General features: G+C 33.4%; 1 protein-coding gene across 1 annotated transcript in view; it reads left to right on the top strand.

Annotated features, from left to right (window-relative positions):
* Nucleotides 1-16296, top strand: part of LOC145265429 (ankyrin repeat and BTB/POZ domain-containing protein 1-like) — a 188295-nt gene extending 171999 nt beyond the window's left edge. The window contains exons 7-12 of the mRNA XM_080121262.1: nt 566-682; nt 3303-3427; nt 6321-6413; nt 8939-9097; nt 11983-12183; nt 15814-16296. Coding sequence (XP_079977388.1) covers nt 566-682; nt 3303-3427; nt 6321-6413; nt 8939-9097; nt 11983-12183; nt 15814-16020 — 902 coding nt within the window. The 3' untranslated portion in view covers nt 16021-16296. The remainder of the gene's footprint in view (nt 1-565; nt 683-3302; nt 3428-6320; nt 6414-8938; nt 9098-11982; nt 12184-15813) is intronic.
* Nucleotides 16297-19646: the final 3350 nt, after the last annotated feature.

Genomic DNA, 19646 nt, shown 5'->3' on the forward strand with positions numbered 1-19646 from the left:
AAAGGGCCAAAAGCCAAAATAATTTCTTAAAAGGGCCAAAAGCTACTAGAAGGTAACAGTTACCAATGAAAAATATGACAAAATTGAAAATGATAAATGACATGAATAATATTTGATTAGTTATGGTGATAGTTTATGACGAAACACTAGATTTAAACACGGCCATGTTGTAGTCTGCATGGAAACGGTTTCGTGATAATGTGATATTGTACAGATCAGAAATGTTTGTCATTTTCAATATTTCTTTTTCTTATGTTATGTCACTTTCTCTCTCCTATATTTATTGTTATTTTTCTTATTTTTGTTTATTCACATATGCCATCCTTTTACTTTTATGCTACTCCCTCTACTCTCATATTCCCACCACTTCTCATCTCACTCGTCCTTTCTCCCATCATCTATCACATTCAATGTGCAAGTAATGTTATAAATTTTAGTATCATATTATACACAGATGGACAAATATGTTATTTCAAGTTTTATTTTATATCATCTTCTCTCTCATTCTTACACCACTACTAATATAGTGTTTTTTTTTTTTATTTACAATATTTTTATTTTCCAGCTCATTCCGAGATCAGCATTGAACACATCGAAGATTACACGCGACTTGCACGTCAATGTAAATTTCACAACTTGATTCCAGCAATTGAGAAAAGTTTGGAAAAGCTTTATAATTATGGTGAGTTGGAATTTTGTCAGATTCCAGCACTAAAGAAATTTCTATGTATAATTATTGTAAGTTGAAACGTCAGCAGTCCTTGACTCTGATGCTTTACAATTTGTATGAAACATTGGATTGATGATAGCCACACATCTTCATAGCTATCATCCGAGGCAACATCAAGTCTGTTATCATGTCATCTCACAATGTCTAAGTCTGCTATAACTATGCAGAAGAAATTCCAAAGACTAGCAGTTCAAGGAAAGAAACTATTAGAATAGAAAGCCTTCCAACATCCGGGGACTTTTAGAGTAAAGGGGTGAAATTTTGCTGATTGTCAGGTATTTTATAATTTATTTTGTCTTTTCAGATTATAATTTAGAGTTTTTCCATTAGGCATAATTTATCATCTGTATATCTATAAAAGTGAAAGTGTCTGTCTGTGTATATGTCTGTCTGTGTACATTTCTCTATGTAATAACTCTGTCAATTTTCTGTCTACAGACTCGAAATTTGATATACAGAGTACTGAGATTTGGGAAAATCTTTGTAATCCGTTTTCGGCCAGAAATAAATTTGGCTGTTAAGGTGTCAAAGTTCAACGATTTGACCTTTGAGAACTCTACCTCCGCCAATTTTGGGTCTAAACACTTGAAATTTTTAGATATAGGTTCCTTGGACATGGATCTAACTTAATAACTTGATTTGAGTCCAAAATAATAAATGTTAAGGGTTATAATATGGGTCAAAGTTTAAAAAAATTGACCGCTGCAGTCTCTACCAAATTACTAAAAACAATTTCTGGTCTAAACATTTGAAATTTTACATAAAGGGTATTCAGAAATATGGCAAGCTTTTTAATCGGTTTGGGTTGCAAATTTGAGCTACCAATGTATAAATGTCTGTATGTTTGCATGTCTACTTAAAACTTTCGACAGAGGCGACGGATTTTCACAAGATCAATATCGTCTTTAAGCTCGACCTTTCAGACAACAAATATCGAAAAATTGGCTAAAAACATTCATTTCTTCACCTTCAACTTGGCACTTTTCTACAGGGAAGGGTCGCTTTTTTTCCGATATTGTCGAAAATCATCCCCTCTTTTCGATTGTCTAGCCTTAATTTAAACCTACGTCACTTCCGGTTTGGCTGTGGTCATAACAGCAAAAATGTCCCGTTTTTCCCCATTCTTTTCCTCCTTTACAGTACAGGTTCGAGCCTGCCTTCCACTTTTTTTTTTCTTTTTGCTCAACATACACCTCCAAACACCTGGGCAACGCCGGGCTGAAATGCTAGTTTCTAATATATATATTACAAGCAGCAAATAATTTTAAGATTTTCCAGTTGGTGTTAGAGCTGATGCTTTTTATTTTTTCATATATAAGGAATAGTGGATAGCTCAACTTGATCGATCATATTTGTCTGCTATATGTGAAATCATTTCCCTAAGTGCTATGCCTTATTTATACACTTATATGGAAGACACAACTTGCATTATGTTAAAACATGTAGAGGCTCAGTACTAAAAAAATATTTGTATCAAGATGAAGCCTCTTCCTTGATAGACTGGACAATGCAATCAACACTTGATATGGTGTATAGCTGGAGTGTGTGTTTACAAAATCGTAATCTGTTGTATTATGAGGGAGTATATATAAATGAAATGTATATAATGGAGTCTATTTAATGAATGTATATAAACGTCTATTTAAGAGTATATTTACTGTGTTGTACGTCAGATTATATTTATGATAGTCTATGATCATCTTGTAATGTTCATTGTGTTTACCTACTGTTTGCTGTGGGTGTATATACGTGTTCATGTATGCGAGAATTTTTATAATTTGTAATTATCTAGTTGATGTATGCATAGCATGTTCTTATTAGACATACAACAGACACAAACTATACAAAGAGACGGATCACAGCTCTGTGGGGTTTTACATCTGGTCAATAGGGAAGCATACCTTGTCCATCTTTGGGTCTTGTTTTGATGGATCTTGAAAGCAGCAAATGAAGATCCCAGAAGTCTCGGGTGTATTTTCAATAACTTATATTCCCAGAATGTTTCCCCCCTTGGAAAGTTGCACATTTGTCTTATTCTACATTTTTTACTGTATCAGATGCCAGAGAGCTTTGCCAGCATACAGAGGCCATAGCCCCCTGACCATGTCTGTTCAGCTCAACTGTTTCTTATCAACTCTGACTTCCAACTAACTAAACTCTTGAGTATATAAAAAATCTATCTTCCTTTCTAAATTACGTCATCAATATACATATCACTACATGACCATCTCCTGACATCTGTCACATATTCATTTGTTAGTATTTATCTAAAATTCCTAACCTGCCTGGTTTATGTTAAAATTCCACAGTTAATATTCTTTTTGCTATCCAAACATTTTTCTATTCACAACATTTTCCCTTATTGCATTTTTGTTGTTCGTCATCTAGTTTTCAATAACAATTAATAATAATTTCTTAGGTCACCCGGTGTTGCCCTGGAAGTGCCCAACAGATAGACTGAACAAATGCAATCAACATTGAAAGAGAATATCAACATTGGAAAATATGTTTGAAAAAAATTTTATTAATCAATGCTATGACAAAGGCTCCAATAAATTGTTTCCACTTTCAGCTCGTACAAAACCAGGAATCGTAATCACAACTGTTAATGTCGAATCAGATCTTGAAACAGAAATTCTTCAAACGGAGCTTTTACAACTTGCAAACATGGCGCAACCTCCTGAATTAAGTTCGTGGGTAAGAAATGCTTTTGTCTTATTTCCCACCACTCCTTCCAGTTTATTCTGTCCAACATTGGTTTAGTTTTTTTTTTATAAAAGTGGAAAACAGTAAAACTTATGAATAGATTTTTTTTTTTTTTTTTTTTTGATTGGGTTATCTCAAAGATGATTCATATCAAACCAATCCCCAGACTATTGTATATTATTTTCATATTATTTCTTTCATTGTTTGATAATAAGAACACTTATGTAAATTAGATAGCGAACTAAGTTTCTTTACTTCTATATTATTTTTATGTGGATGTTTATTTTTATGATTTTTTTGTACAGAGTGCTCTCCCTTACAACCATCAAAAAAAAAAACAAATTGCTGCACATGAAATTACTTGTTGGCATGACTGCAGGGACACTTGAGTGATCGTCTCATCAGTATGATCATTGAGATTCTTATTGATTCTCAAAGATGATTCATATCAAACCAATCCCCAGACTATTGTATATTATTTTCATATTATTTCTTTCATCATTGTTTAATAATAAGAACACTTATGTAAATTAGATAGCGAACTAAGTTTCTTTACTTCTATATTATTTTTATGTGGATGTTTATTTTTATGATTTTCTTCACCTCTCACCCTAAAAAACAAACTGCCGCACATGAAATCGCTAATAATCATTACTGCAATCGAATCATAAATAAACTTTAGCTAATATCTGATTTGTCCACCAAATTTTAATCATAAATGTTCAGTTATCATTGTTTCATCATTATTTGATGATATGGGGGTCACTATGCTGATCGATTTACTGGAAAAGAGTGTGATTCTAAATAAGCTTTATAGTCCCCCCGCCCAAAAAAAAAAAAGAAAAACAGATTTATATCTGCAAGGTTATCTTGAAGATATGTCTATAGAAACAATTTCCAGATTTTTCACACCTAAAGAAGGTCATCATATTGAAAATTGAATAAGAAAGAAAGAAAACATATTCATTGATTTTGAATTTTTACATTTTTTACATACACTATGGTAATTGTTTTATCGTCATTTGATGGTTTGGGAGAAAAATTTTGTGATCAGTAAATGTGATGTCATACTCCAAAATTTTTATCTGTTATCTCAAAGATAATGCTTCAGCAAAGCAATCCCTAGACTTTTCCCAAACTGAAGACGCCGGTCATCCCAATCAAAATCAGGATAGTACAAAGAGTCATTTTTTTTTTGTCACTTCATCATGTGTTGATGCGGACAATAATGTATTGATGCGGACAATAATCCAAAGACAAAAATTCCTCTTCATGCAGATGTGATGATTATGCAACTCTGATTGAGCAGTGAAATTGGCCCTAGTGTGTTTTATCCTCGTCATAAAAGGGTCTGTCTTTTGAAAGTTTGAAAATTTAAGGAAATGTTCAAATCATAATTTACTAGTGAACATTGAATTCACAACCTTGGCTAAAAACAATGACTGGTTATTATTGCAGTGCACTGCAATAATCCCTACATATAATAAAAACGTCAGTCTTTTCCCTCTGAACCAAAATACGATAGATTTACAACAACAGATGCCACATACAAATTTATTATGTCTATACTATTAGCCACTATATTATGTAACTTTAGAATGACATCGTAAACACATTAATAATGAAATCTATGTTAGTTCCGAGGAGTGCCACAATCACAATCTCACCATCTTTAGACGAAAGTAGTTCCTATTTTTCTCTCTATCTTATCTGTGTTTCCACCATTCCCACTATACACCGGCACCATTTCTACATGTTCCTACCCTGCTGGATTATAACCATTCTTAACTGATTATTAGACACATACGCATACCATAACTTTTGCATATTCCTATTTAAAGATAATTTCTCCCTCCAAAATCCAGCACAGTTGATTGGCTGCTCAGTAGACATTCTTATATTCTGATATTCTGATATTCACATCTTCCACTATTAAATGAATGGTTTGACACCACCATTTTTTTACATATCCATTCATTTCATTACAAACCTTTTGTTCTATATTTACTATTTTTTTCATTCGCTACATTAACTTTACTGTTCAGGGCTTTCCTGATATTAAATTAAATGATTGATAATGCTATTATATTTATTCATCCATGGACACTCGAGACAATACACAGCTACATGAAACTGCTTCATTTAATACTCCATTATTTCTACATATTTCTATTTTTTATATATTTATTTATTTAGAATGTAAAACACAATTGTTTTTTTCCTTTACCTTTATTTCTTAATTTTAATATTTCATTTACTACATTACCTTACAGACCATTTTCATTCTGACATAAACAGCAAGGCATGTTAGAATGAACTTGCAGGTTTCACCGACCAGCGAGCAAAATACCAAGGAAGCAAATATACATGGGAACAGATAGAGAGAGACAGAGAGAGAATGGGAAGGAGAGAGCGAGCGAGAGAGAGAAAGAGAGATTAGTCGCGTTACACTTTTATTTGGGTCACATTCATTTACATGCTATAAGGGTGAATTCAAAGCCCAGTAAACACTGGGCAATGCCTGTTAACAGGTTCTGCTAGTAAGCAAAAAATAAGCAAATCCATGTTTAATAAGAAAAAGGTTGAACTCACACATTATCTGTATTTTCATTGGTTAAAAAAATTAACTGAGAAATCAACATGAAATCTGCTGTATTGAGATGGGAAACAGAAAAAAAATGGAGATGTAAAAAAATGCTCAGTGGTTGTGAAACATTTTTTTTTTTACTGTTAATTATTATTTTTGTATCAATTTGGTAAAATTGAGTTTTAACTGTGTCATTGAAGTTAGAGTGTAAGTGATGCCCTAATCCTGTTTAAACTCTTTTTAATTTCTTTTTTATTTCTTTTTTTATTTCTTTTTGTATCTCTTTCTTCTCCTTAGCCACATGGTGAGTTGCCATTCGAACCAGAATATGGAACACTCTTTGCTGATATTGGCTTCGTCGTTGATGGACATCGATTTCTCTGTCATAAGGTAAATGTTATATTTGTTTTTAGTATGAGGTTTGATTTGGTTGTTTTGTTTTATAGCATATCAACCCTTTTTAGGTTATTTAATGAGAGTATGCATATTGATTATGTGTAAATGATGTGCTTTGCCATCCATAAAAGATAGATTTAATGGAAGTTGACAGAAGTGCTAAAACAGCACTTGAAGGGCTAAGATCATTGTGCAATAAAGATCAGTATTGAAAACAGTGTTGTTGGATGAAACTCTATAAAGATCTAGTAGCCCCCATGTTGTTATATTGAATATAATGTCATCAGAGAAAAGTATACTATGTAACAAAGTTCCAGTAGCAACAGGTTGCTTCCATCAACAGAAACCGTTTTTCATTTTTTCATTTCTCTCATTCACTCATAATATTGATGCTGAAGATTTTTAAAACAGGAAATAAAACTTGTGACATGATTGTCATTTCTAGTATTTTCTTTATTAAGATATTATGTAATGAAATCGATTCATTCTTTTGGATTAATCTTGAATATATTTATTGTATCTTTATATTATTTTATTTAGTTTATACTATTTTTGTATTTATATCTTCATATATTTCTCCCTATATATATTTCCTTCTATTTATCTCGATTACTTTCTCTTCAGTTGCTACATAACTATTTTTATTTTTTTATTTCTAGGTTAATGTTCTTATGCTAGCTTTTTTTTATATATAACTTCTGATGAGAAGCATTAAGCTTTGTAATATTATGATCTAAAGATTTTTTCTTTTTCTTCATTAATTTGATGATCAGCAGTTATTTCTTATATGTATGTATGCGTACATGTGTACCATATGTGTACATGTATACCATCCATCAAAACTGGCAGTAAAAATTATGTTTCGTAGTGTTCACACTAATATTCATATGATAAAAATGTCTTAATCAGTGAAGTTTGAAAAAAAAAGAAATAAAAATTTCTCAAACTGGAAAGTTAAAAAAAAATGAAAAGAAAAAAAAAAGAGTGAAAGATTTCTTTCTGAATTCATTTGAATCGAGGAACAGAATCCTTTAGATAATCCCAAATTCCTAAAGTTTATATCAGAGTTAGATGTGATGAGCATTTTGTATAGATCCAAAGCTCTAGTGTCTTATTTTCAGAAATATTAGAAATGTATACAAGACTATTGTTTTCACCATCCAGCTCTGAAACATGAGGTTTGGTGACTAAGTATTCAATTATAAATTCATTGTAGCATCCGAGACTGCTGTCGTATCAGCTGAATGACAGTAACTAGCTTGTGTCAATGACTTAATTTGTGACCATTTTTCCCTGTGCTGTTGCAATGATATCTTTGGTCATTCTGCTCAGGTGAATCGATGCTGTTGCAATGATGTCTTTGAATATGTTAGAGCCAAAAGGTTTGATGGTTCAGGTACTTGTTATAAAAATCCCTTTAAAAAATCATCATCATCATTATCATCATATTAAGTTTATTATCCATTTTACTTTTATTGGGTGACTTTTAATAATTGATTTCAAAATGCCAGGAGAGTAAAAAATAGACGTTGGGTTTAATTTCAGCAACCTCATAATTCTTGTTTCTATTATTTTGTCCTTTAAGCCTCGCGTTCCCTAAGTGATATTTCTGACAAAGGAGAAAGAATTGCTGTTTTCTGGATCAGAACCTATATATTAAACCTTGAAGTAATATTTTTTAGCTCCTTACATCAGGTGACTTCATATCTTGTTTGGAGTGATTTCCATTAAAAAGCTAACTTATCTCTAGATAGATCTTTATCCTTTTTTTCTCAAATCCATCCTTATCACTTCCTTCCATATTTTGGCTTTCTCTTCCTTTTCCTGCTACCTCAACTGTTTTACATCTACTAAATCAACCATTCTCATCATCCATATTTGGTTTAACGTCTGTTTTGCATGATGGCATGTGTTGGACAACTTTTTGAAATTGACTCATTCTCTACAAATCCATCTTTATCTTTATCCTTTCCATGTTTTCTTTGGCATTTCAATGCAAATTGATCCTACTACCTGAACTGTTTTACATCTACTATTTCTTCAAAGTGACCAAACCAACATAGTCTCCTATTGTAAATCTATCTCCCTATACTGTCCATATTTAATCTGCCTTTGAAATCATCAATGTTTTCAAGACTCACATTATACACCCATCGTATCATTCTCATATCATTTCTATCCAAGCCACACATGTCCTCAATCTAAATTGACCAGGTTTCATTTCTATACATTATCACACATCATACACATGACTGTCTCTTTCTCCGATTAACCCGATGGTAAATACTCTCCTCATTAGTCTGATAGCAGAGATTTCCTGAACTTGCTCCATCTATGCTTAACTGTCACAATTATACTTGTACCTGCTTCTCCCTGTGCTCCAAACTTCTGAACCACCTCAAACTCATTCTGATAAAATTCATTTTTTTTTATTTAATTTCTATAAAAATTTTATTAATTTAATTTTCAAGTGTAAAAAGCGTCAAGGGAGATTAACCCAAGTAGTTTTCCTTTTGCAGTGTTTTTTCTATGCCCGAACCGACTACTTCAGAGCGCTTCTATCTGACCATTTTGACGAAAGTGATAAGACTGGGGAAATTCCTTTGATCACACTGCATGAATTATCCGCTGTTGTTTTCCAGCAAATTGTATATTACATCTACACAGATAGCTGTGAGGTAGGTCACACTTTTTTCTTGGTTAATGTGTTTCTTTTTTCTTGGTTAATGTTTCTTTTTTCTTGGTTAATGTTTCTTTTTTCTTGGTTAATGTGTTTCTTTTTTCTTTATTATTAAAAGCTCTACACACCCCTCTACCAAAAATAATAAAATTCTACATTTTAAAAGGTTGCTGGTCATAAAAAGAAATAAAACAAAAAAAATATTTAGAAATTAAATGTAAGTGAAAGATCACTCTTACATGTGACATGACAATAATATGAATTTGATATATGAATTTGACAATAATATGTATTTGACAAAATATGAATTTGACAATAATATGAATTGGACAATGATATGAATTTGACATATGAATTTGACGTATAATGATTACTGGTTCCACCGGAATTACTGCTTCTTCAGTCGCCAATCACATATCGATTTATTTTCAGATTCTCGCCTAGCTGGATCACCCCCACCTTTCTATGTAGGTCATGTTTGTTTGTTTTTTGTTTTTTTCATAAGGTCAATCCTAGATCATCTATCAGTATTCAAAGGGTCATTTCTAGGTTGTGCACAAAGGTTTAATATTATCAAATTTTTATTTTATTGTTTTTTTCGTCTTTACAGTTTTTTAACCGGTTTTTTTTTCTTTTTCTTTTTTTGCTTTTGTTTCTTGTTTTTTTTTTTTTACAGTCTTATCTAAGAAAAATAAGGAATTATTTTTATAGCATACAAAAAAGTTTTGTTACCTCCCATGCCCAAATACACAAAAAAAATGGTGCCTTTTAAAAAGATATTTGGTTACATAGCTTTAAAAGTGATATCGGGTCCGAAAGTGGATGATCATTACTGTCTCGTGCTACAAAAGTTGGTGATCATTTTATGTTAAATTTACCCCTGTAAATTGAAAATACTAGTTTTTTTGGTTTGCTTTATTTTGGGATCAAGAGGTTTGTAGAGATGTAGTTCCTTTCCAAGTTGGCATCTAGGAATGTTCTCTACTGGTCTCCATGCATCCCAGCATTATGCAACATGCAAAATGTAGGCTCTCCATAAGGAATGACCATCCATATATAGTTCTTCTCAAGATTATCCTGTTAATATGCTTGTACATGACTAAGAGGATGACCACAAATTCTGCTATTCTACAAGTAGCAGTAGTTCCAGTTGAACTCATCAACAAACTGATCTGGTTCTAAGAACAGCATGGATTTGCTGAAGATCATATTTGACAATCTGAAGGCATAACTACTCCAGTTAGTGGAGTATTATGGATTATATGCTGGTTTGATCCTAATACAAATCTCTCTGCACACCTGAATACAAATAATTGTCAATAACACTAACTCTTTTCTTAATTTTCACTTTGATTCAGTTCATGAATAGATTGTTTTGATGAATATTAATTTTGAAATAACCAGACAGATGAAAATCTGGGGATCATGATCTGGTAAATGTGAAGCCTTTTTAGGATTACACCTGCTGATGAGACGATCAACAAAGTGTCCTCTCAGCAATTCCAACATCATTTGAATTGTGGGAAATTTTTCCATCCTCTTGGAAACACTGTTCACCACAAGACCTCATCAAAACTGCCAAAAACTTGATACAGAGCTTCGACATCAATTCATAGGTGAACATTTGGAGCATATCATTGGATATCATTGGATATCATTGGATATCATTAGATATCATTGGATATCAATAATTAAATAATAATAAAGACTGATCAGACCTAACTAAAACTTGGAGACAGGTTAGCATGAAGCTGAAGTTTATTTACATCAAATATATTTGGATTCCGAAAAGATTGTGAATTTTATTAATGATTTCATGGCTTGCATATTTAGCAGTTACTCTGTAACATTTGAACACAAGATTTTGAGGATATTTAACATAATATATATTTTTTATAGCACCAAATAACGTCTCTTGTTCTCCAATCTAAAGAGTTGGCAGTCAGGCTGCATCCATTTAGCCAAGCTGAGAAAGTAGACTACTTGCAATCCTACAGAATTAATGTTCATTTTAAATACTCTTGTCAGTAAGTGTTTACGTCCAATGATAAAACAGCCCATTATTCTCAAGTGGTCTTGTTATGTGGCATACCCAAAATGATAGCTTTCTCTCTCTCTCTCTCTCATATATATCTATATCTATAAATAATGACCCAAATATCTGTATATTTTTCAGCCTGTGAGTCTTAGAAACAAATATGGCTTTGGACGTTAAGTTGATGAACTGTGTTCGATTGAAACAAATGTGATTTGCATGTTTGTCATTCAATAAAGAAACCAAATATCAGTATGACCTCCCCACATAAACCATTGTTTATGCTTTGTGATTTTGTTTGGACTTTAAATCCATTGCAGCAGTCATTAGTCATCAGATGAAAACAAATGGACAATTATAGCCTGTGCAGTGAATGCGTGCAATTGTTTTGTCGTTCCAATTATTCTGATGCTGTTACAAATGTTAAGAATTTAATTTTGCAATGCAGTTTTTTTATCCTCTTCATCCAGCTCACTTGTACAAATGTTAAGAATTTAATTTTGCAATGCAGTTTTTTTATCCTCTTCATCCAGCTCACTTGTACAAATGTTAAGAATTTAATTTTGCAATGCAGTTTTTTTATCCTCTTCATCCAGCTCACTTGTACAAATGTTAAGAATTTAATTTTGCAATGCAGTTTTTTTATCCTCTTCATCCAGCTCACTTGTACAAATGTTAAGAATTTAATTTTGCAATGCAGTTTTTTTATCCTCTTCATCCAGCTCACTTGTACAAATGTTAAGAATTTAATTTTGCAATGCAGTTTTTTTATCCTCTTCATCCAGCTCACTTGTACAAATGTTAAGAATTTAATTTTGCAATGCAGTTTTTTTATCCTCTTCATCCAGCTCACTTGTACAAATGTGTACGAAATCCTGTGTTCCGCTGATCTCTACTTACTTCCAGGCTTGAAGAGGCAATGCGCAGCTTTCATTGCAAAGAACTTGAATACAAACCAAGTTGTCAATGTTTTGAGAACAGCTCGACTTTTCAATCTCTACCGTTTACAAGACCAATGTGCAGAATTCATTGCTGCCAATCTATATAAGGTAAACAGTTCTTTTTATTCACATTTTATGTTAGCTTTTAAGAAATCATAAAAAATGTTGCTCAGCTTATTAGGAAATTTTTTAATGATTACATTTATAAAAAAATTATACTCCATTCTTTTAAGTTTTTGTGGTCGGAAGCTAAGAAAAAACAGAAGTCTTACCGTGGGTGTGCAGCGAGTGAGTTCAGGCCGAGAAAAGGAAAAACAAAGATGGCGACTAGCATTTTATTACGTACGTTCTCGCAAAATCTTGTGTGCGTGTGAAGCTGGAAACTACAAAACGAGCTTCATTTTTCGGTGCTGGAGAGATTCAAGATCTGGCAGGAGAGTAGGTGCAACGGGAGTTGAGATTCTACTTTCTCGGATTTATTCCCTTTTGTGTGTTTGAGGTGACCCCCCCCCCCACGTCGGGAGGCGCAGGTTATTTCGGCGATGGCCAACGCTGGCTTAAGCAACATGATTAAGCCTTTTAATGGCGATGGTGATGTGGTGGCATGGCTTAAAAGTTGGATAATGTGGCCGCAGTAATACCACTGTTTCTAGAAAGGGACGCGCTGGCCCTCTATTTGGAGCTCAGCGAACAAGATCAGGGTGATGCGGACGCAATCAAGGGTCAACTGATCGAAGTTTTTGCAGAGTGGCCTTTCAAGGCCTTTAATAAGTTGAAGGAGAAGAGGTGGACGGGTGAATCTGTTGATGTCTACGCGAACGAGATAAGGAGATTGGTTGAGTTGTCGGGCATCAGGAGATACTCCACGAGTCACGTAGTCAAAATGACATTCATTACCGGGTACCCTGGAAGAGATATTAAAATGTTTGCAGCAGGTCCCGGGAGTAGAGACGCTGGATGTGAGTGAGCTGCTCAAAACTGCAAAGATCTTTGTGAGCACCCAGCCCACGGAGTCTGGAGGGACAACAGCAACGGTACAGCAGGATGTGGGCAGGAGTCTGCCGAACCTGAGGGTGGCATGCTTCGAATGTAGGGGGACCACACATGAGAAGAGACTGCAGGAAGTTCTTGCAACGGACAGTGTGTTATAAATGCAATTGGAGAGGCCATTTAGCAGTGAAATGCACGAGTTAGGGATCGTGGAGAGAAACCACCGCACCATAAAGATAGTTGTGGAAAGAGGAGGCACCTCACCTGGGCAAGCGATCTACTGGTATAATATGTCGCCTAGATTGTGCCAGAGACGGTTCCGCAACTGTCAACGTTCACATATTCCTGGAGGCATCCCAGGGTTGAACTAGCAAGCAGAGAGGCAGAGGCCACAGGGACCATTAAACTCGGGGATGAGGTATGGGTGAAGCCACCGGGGGGCGCGCTGCACCACACAATGGAGTAGAGGTCGCGTGACTGGGAGGAACACCAGAAACAACATTGTGGTGGACAGAGTACCGAGGCATATTCTCAACATCAGTGGAAGGCGAAGCAATGGAGGGGAATGTGTAGCAACAGGAGGAGGACGAGACACCTCAGAGGCCAAGTAGAGAGAGGCGACCGCCATAGTGGATGAGAGACTACGAAATATGATCTTGAGATCAGGGAGGCGTGTGGTCAGAAGCTAAGAAAAAACAGAAGTCTTACCGTAGGTGTGCAGCGAGTGAGTTCAGGCCGAGAAAAGGAAAAACAAAGATGGCGGCCAGCATTTTATTACATGCGTTCTTGCAAAATCTTGTGTGTGCGTGAAGCCAGAAACTACAAAACAGGCATCATTTTTCGGTGGGGGAGAGATTCAAGATCTGGCAGGAGAGTAGGTGCAACGGGAGTGGAGATTCTACTTTCTCGGATTTATTCCCTTTTGTGTGTTTGAGGTGACCCCCCTCCCCGCGTCCCGGGAGGCGCAATTTTCAATATGGATAACATTATAGTCATCAAATATTTTTCTTTTATTTTGCAAAAGGACTCAATTATTCAGATGACCCTATTAATTATTTGCAAAACGACTCAATTATTCAGATGACCCTATTAATTGTTGCCCAAATGCTGAGTGAAATGGTTGATATGTGACAGCTGAACTCATCTTCATACCACATCTTCAAATAAATCTTATAAGTAGCTGTCTGAGAACTCTCATGACTTCACAAATCTTAATATCTACCCCTACCTTCCCCAACTCATCTACTGCTTAAAACATCAAGAACGTGCTAATTGTCAAGTTCAAACTTGTCTTCAGGTTTCTCTTGAAGGTCGCATGTGATTAAATTTGACACATTTGCTGTCAAATACTTGCTATTCTAGCACCCAAATCTAAATCCAATACTTGCTACTGCAACAATCAACTCAAAAACTAAATGGGTCTCTGAAAAATCTGGCATTTTATTTACTCCAGAATCATATCCGGTGGCAAGGTTATAAACATATAAAAAAAAAATCAGTAGCCATTTTTTTCTTCACTTTTTTGTTTGCGCCAGACTCTACAAGCTACATAAAAACAGGTTTGTACCAATTTTTAATCACATGATATGTTCAAAGTTCAACTCCTTTGAGTTTGCTGTATATATTTTATATATGTTTTTTGCTAAATACAACTGTATTTGGTAAAAATTCTTCAAGAGATGCACTCTGAATTTTGAGTATACATTAATTATTGGTCAAAATATGATACTTTTTTCTTTCCAAAAGTGTCAAATTTGTTCCAAACATACCATAAGACGATTTTACAACACATGCAAGGACAGACCTTGGCATTTTCTCATCCATCAACCTCATCTGGTACATTATCATGGAAAAGATGCTCTGCATTTAAAATGTGTAAAAGAAATATTATTCAGTTTTGAAAGTTCACAAATGTTTATGGCAATTATGTAAAACTCGTATTTGTACAAAAAGAATTAAATTTAATCAGTTTTGAGGTTTATGTAAAACTGAACTTGATTGATTTTTGTCAGCGTTAGAAACTCCTCTCCTCCTGAATGGCCATCGTATGTTGTTAGCGTGTACTTAAACAAGTGACCATTTTAAAATACTAGCTCTCTTATCTAAAGATCTGATCTTAATTACTTTGCAAGCCAGTTTGTAATCTGCACAAACAAAAAAATTAACAGACAATTCAGGTTGTTTGTTGTAATCTGCGCTGAGCAGACACTGGCCGTTGATGACAGATAAGCTGTTTCTGTCAACAAAGAATATGATGGACAATCTATGAGAATTGAAGAAATTCCTATGCAATGCTACACTTCATTTTGAATTAAAAAGAATAAAATGTTTTTACTCTAACAAGATTAACATGAAAAATGCTTTTTGGGTGGAGCACTCATTTTTCAGTGAATAAACAAATTGTGCTCATAATTTCATTATTTTTTAGAAAAAACTAATTTGAATGTATGAACTTCATACATTTCACTTCTAAAATAGCCAAATTTAAAGCAAATAGTGAGTCGAATTTTGAACAATGGAAAAAAAAAAGCATTGGTGTTGGAAACAATGGTCAATCTATGAAGTTCAGTTGTCAATTATAAAAAAAAAGCACACAAATGCAGAAATGTGTTGCTGTATATTGTTGTTGACTGCATAAAATAATCTGTGATGATCAAAGAAAACAAAATAAAATTTCAGCTCTGGATAAAAAATATTTGAAATAAGCTAAGACTGTTTTCTTCTTTTTTTTTCTTTTTTTTTTTTCAGGTGATCCAGTTGGAAGAATTCACAGAATTGGTCTTGGAGGATGCTGCTAACGTGAAAGAACGCCAGGATACAGACAGTATTGAAATTATCGACAACATTCGATATTACCTGACTAATTTTATGCAAACATTTAGTGAAATGCAAGAAGTTAGTGAAAAGCTTCAACTTATTGATCATCTTTTGGAAGAATTGAATTTAGATGCTTGATGCTTTGATGACACAAAATTAATTTCAAAAGTTGAGTTATTCCCCTTGAATTTCAAAAGACAGAATGGAAAACAGTATTTTATATAAGCCTTACATAATTTCCATGCTGTTCATTCAATATATGTCCCTTTCGTCGCATGGGAGTTGTGTGTTGACCATTGGTGATACAAAAAAACTCATTTTAGTTTCGATGTGCCATTGCTTGATCTCATTGCTTTGACTGAGTCGTTCTTTCTCGGCCTTTTCTTTGCTTAACTTGTTTACACTTTTGTTTATCCAACCAGAGCTTAGTTTAACATGCTCAGACCAACATATGTGATTACAACAACTCAGCTGACGCCAATCAAGGTAATTTCAGCTTCAATATCATGAAGGAAGCAATTCTGTTGTTAAAGCACACACAGAATCGTGGCCATGCCGTTCCTTTGTATCAAAAAGATTGAGTTAATCGGTCAGGGTAGCATTCATTCACATGTAGCATGGCACTGTGCACGTATCTGTTGTGAAACTGATTTAAGAGTGAATGCTTGGTTAGGATGAGAAGAAATCCAACTAAATTCATATTATGCCTTGGCAAAGCCTTAAAAGATAAGAAAATTTTATTGGTTTGAATATAAAGGGTTGAGTAATGGAAGTGAACGTATAAAAAGAGAAGACAATGAAGAAAGAACAGAAAAAGATGCGATAAAAATGATTATCGAATGAAGTGCATGTTTTTAGTAAAATAACAGCCAAGAGATGATACTTTCAGCTAAAAATGCGTTCGGCAATCATGAAACTCTAGCGCATATTTTGTTACACGAAAATCTATTCAACACATAATTGTAAACCGTAATTTTTTATTAGAAATTTTTAATTTTATTTTTATTACAAATATATTTATTAGGATTTGAATACTTTTTACAAATACTGCAAGAAACTATTATTAACTAAACCCCTTGCTCTGTTAAGAATGACATTCTACATAATAACATTATATAGAATGGCTTTCAAAATAATAAGATTATTATTTAAAAAGCCATTCTTAATATGGAGATGGATGGCCTTATTAACTATTCTGTACTTTCACCTAACAATTTAATAAACAAAAGAAAATGTGTTTTTTGTGCAAAAATAACAAGTAACAAAACTCTTAACTGGAATATCATTTTTAGCGAAAACTGACTTTTGCGATTCATTGTTAACTGCTGAACACATTCTTAACCTAAATCTTGCAAATCTTGGTGCATATTAGAATTTGTTTCTAGTTTTTGATTTTGCAAAAAGAAATCACGTTTTTCCTTAAATTGGAAAAGGTTAAATTATTTAAAACGAGGCTAAAACATCTGATTCCAAAAATTCCAGCAATTTTATTAGCGTGAATCAAAAAAATAATGAAACAATAAAATGGGAGAAAATATATTTGAGTTAACAGCTTGATGATGTATGGAAGTGAATCTGGCCAGTGATGATTAGCTACATGCATGAAAATGATATGAGAATGATACGCTGTCTAATGTGCGTGTTAGAGAAATTAATATAGGGAGATGCAGAACAGGAGACTTTGTTAGTATGGCCATGGTCATATTGAAAGAATGGATTTGAGGGATTTTGGATTAGTAGATGTAGAACAGTTGAAGCAGTAGGGTCAGTTAGCTAGGGAAGGAAGTAATAAAGATGGATTTGAGAGGGAAGGATAAAGACTGGGTCAGAGATAGTTTGGAAGTCTATTTCTAAAAATTATTGAGCACATACCAGTATGTCAAACAAATATTCAGTTGGTGATGATGATGATGATGATGATGATGATGATGATGATGGGTCAATTTATTCAGTTTTCACATTATTGTTAGCCTTCTGTGGTTTAGGATGTCTCTTCGTACTCTTACTCAGCATAGAATTAATTTAAATTATCAATTGAATTATAATCAAGCTTTAGAATCAGCTGTTTGTTCCATGATTCACTTGACTTCCGCTAAGATATTTTAAGTCAACCAATCAAAACACTTCAATATTTTACTATGGGAATTGCATGTTGCATTTTCATTGCCATAAAAAAACTTTGATTCATAGATTATAATATTATTAGCTTCTAGTCAATGTAAATAAATAAATGTAAATGCTGAAACCTATATATGAAAAGTATATATGTGTATATTGATAAATGCACTCTTAAAATAACTGATCATTATGAATTTTGGAACACAACTACTAGGCATAAGAGTGGATAATGTAGGTTATATTTAGTTTATGTAAAGAGAACAAAGTGATAGTAAAAGCTCTTTGTGAAAATTCAAATGCTTGCGATTTTTATAAAATTTTAGCAATAGTTATTGGATATCAATCGATAAATTTCCCCAAATCTCGGGGGGGGGGGGTAGGAGATATAATACGCAACCTTTTATTTGAAAATTAAATATTTCAGATTTATATTATTTGTTGAACAACAATTAAAAAAAATTCCCTGCATTTCTTCTTAAGACTCCTAAATTTAGAAATTGTCTAGAATCAAAATTATTTAAACATTCTTATAAAAACTGAAATCAGGATCCTAGACATAAGACTGGCATTGTAGCTTGATTTTCATTTTCGTGTAAGAAGACATAAAACTGTAAGGGAATTGATTTTACTTGTCCTGGGACGAGTATTTTTCTAGTTCTGACAAAAAGAATGATAATATTGCTTGACTGTTTGCACATTGAATCGTTTAGATGGTAAGAAGAAATAAATAGAAATAATAGCAGCAAGAATAAGAAGGGAAGGAGTAAAAAGTGGAAAGAAGATGAGAAGAAAAACTGTTTCATTTTGTATTTATAAATATACAAGTTGGAATACCTGTTCTAGTGTAACACTAAGCAATGGGGTTTTAATTATCCTGGATTATAAAAATCAAGTAGGAAGGGAGACAACCCGATTCATACTTTCATTTGTCTGTTGCAAAGTTCCTTCCCTTTCATCGATACCTTTTGTTGCCTGTTGAATAAATAGACTTTTACTAATTTGTACAAAAAGTGTTATTTTTCTTGTTGTTTATTTTATATTTGCTACTACTGTACAATTCTCGACATTTGCATAAACTGTAATATATGTATGTATGTATATATTATGTATATATATATATGTACCTGTATATATATTTTATGTATATCTATATGTATATATTTGTATATATGTATTTTCTCTTGCATCTTATTGCTTTTCCAAGTTTATATATTGCGATCAGTAAATTCCAGTTTTCCCAGGAGCTTCATCTCGATGAATAAAGACGTACAAAAATACTATCTTTTATCCGTACAGTTCTTTACTCTTACAAGACATCGCCATCTCAAGTTACTTAATACTCCAAATCTTCTTACACAGTAAGACCATATTAGTTTTATCAATCTGTCTATCAGAACTAATATGACACGTAAGCAAAGATACAACATGGCGTTAGAAGTAGGATACAAACCCACGTCCACATTCGCAAGGAAAAACTAATGCTGCTCGATTACTACTCAAAAGATTTTGAATCCAACTTACGAACACAACTGCACAGTGATAAGCCAGGCAAAACACATTTTCTTCAAGCATAGAATATTTTAATTAGTAGTAATATTTTAATTGGTAATAATACTTTAATTAGTGATAATATTTTAACTGGTAAT

The sequence above is a fragment of the Euprymna scolopes genome, chromosome 40, assembly GCF_053919585.1.
Source record: "Euprymna scolopes isolate OS-2025 chromosome 40, ASM5391958v1, whole genome shotgun sequence".
Classification (NCBI taxonomy): Eukaryota; Metazoa; Mollusca; class Cephalopoda; order Sepiida; family Sepiolidae; genus Euprymna; species Euprymna scolopes.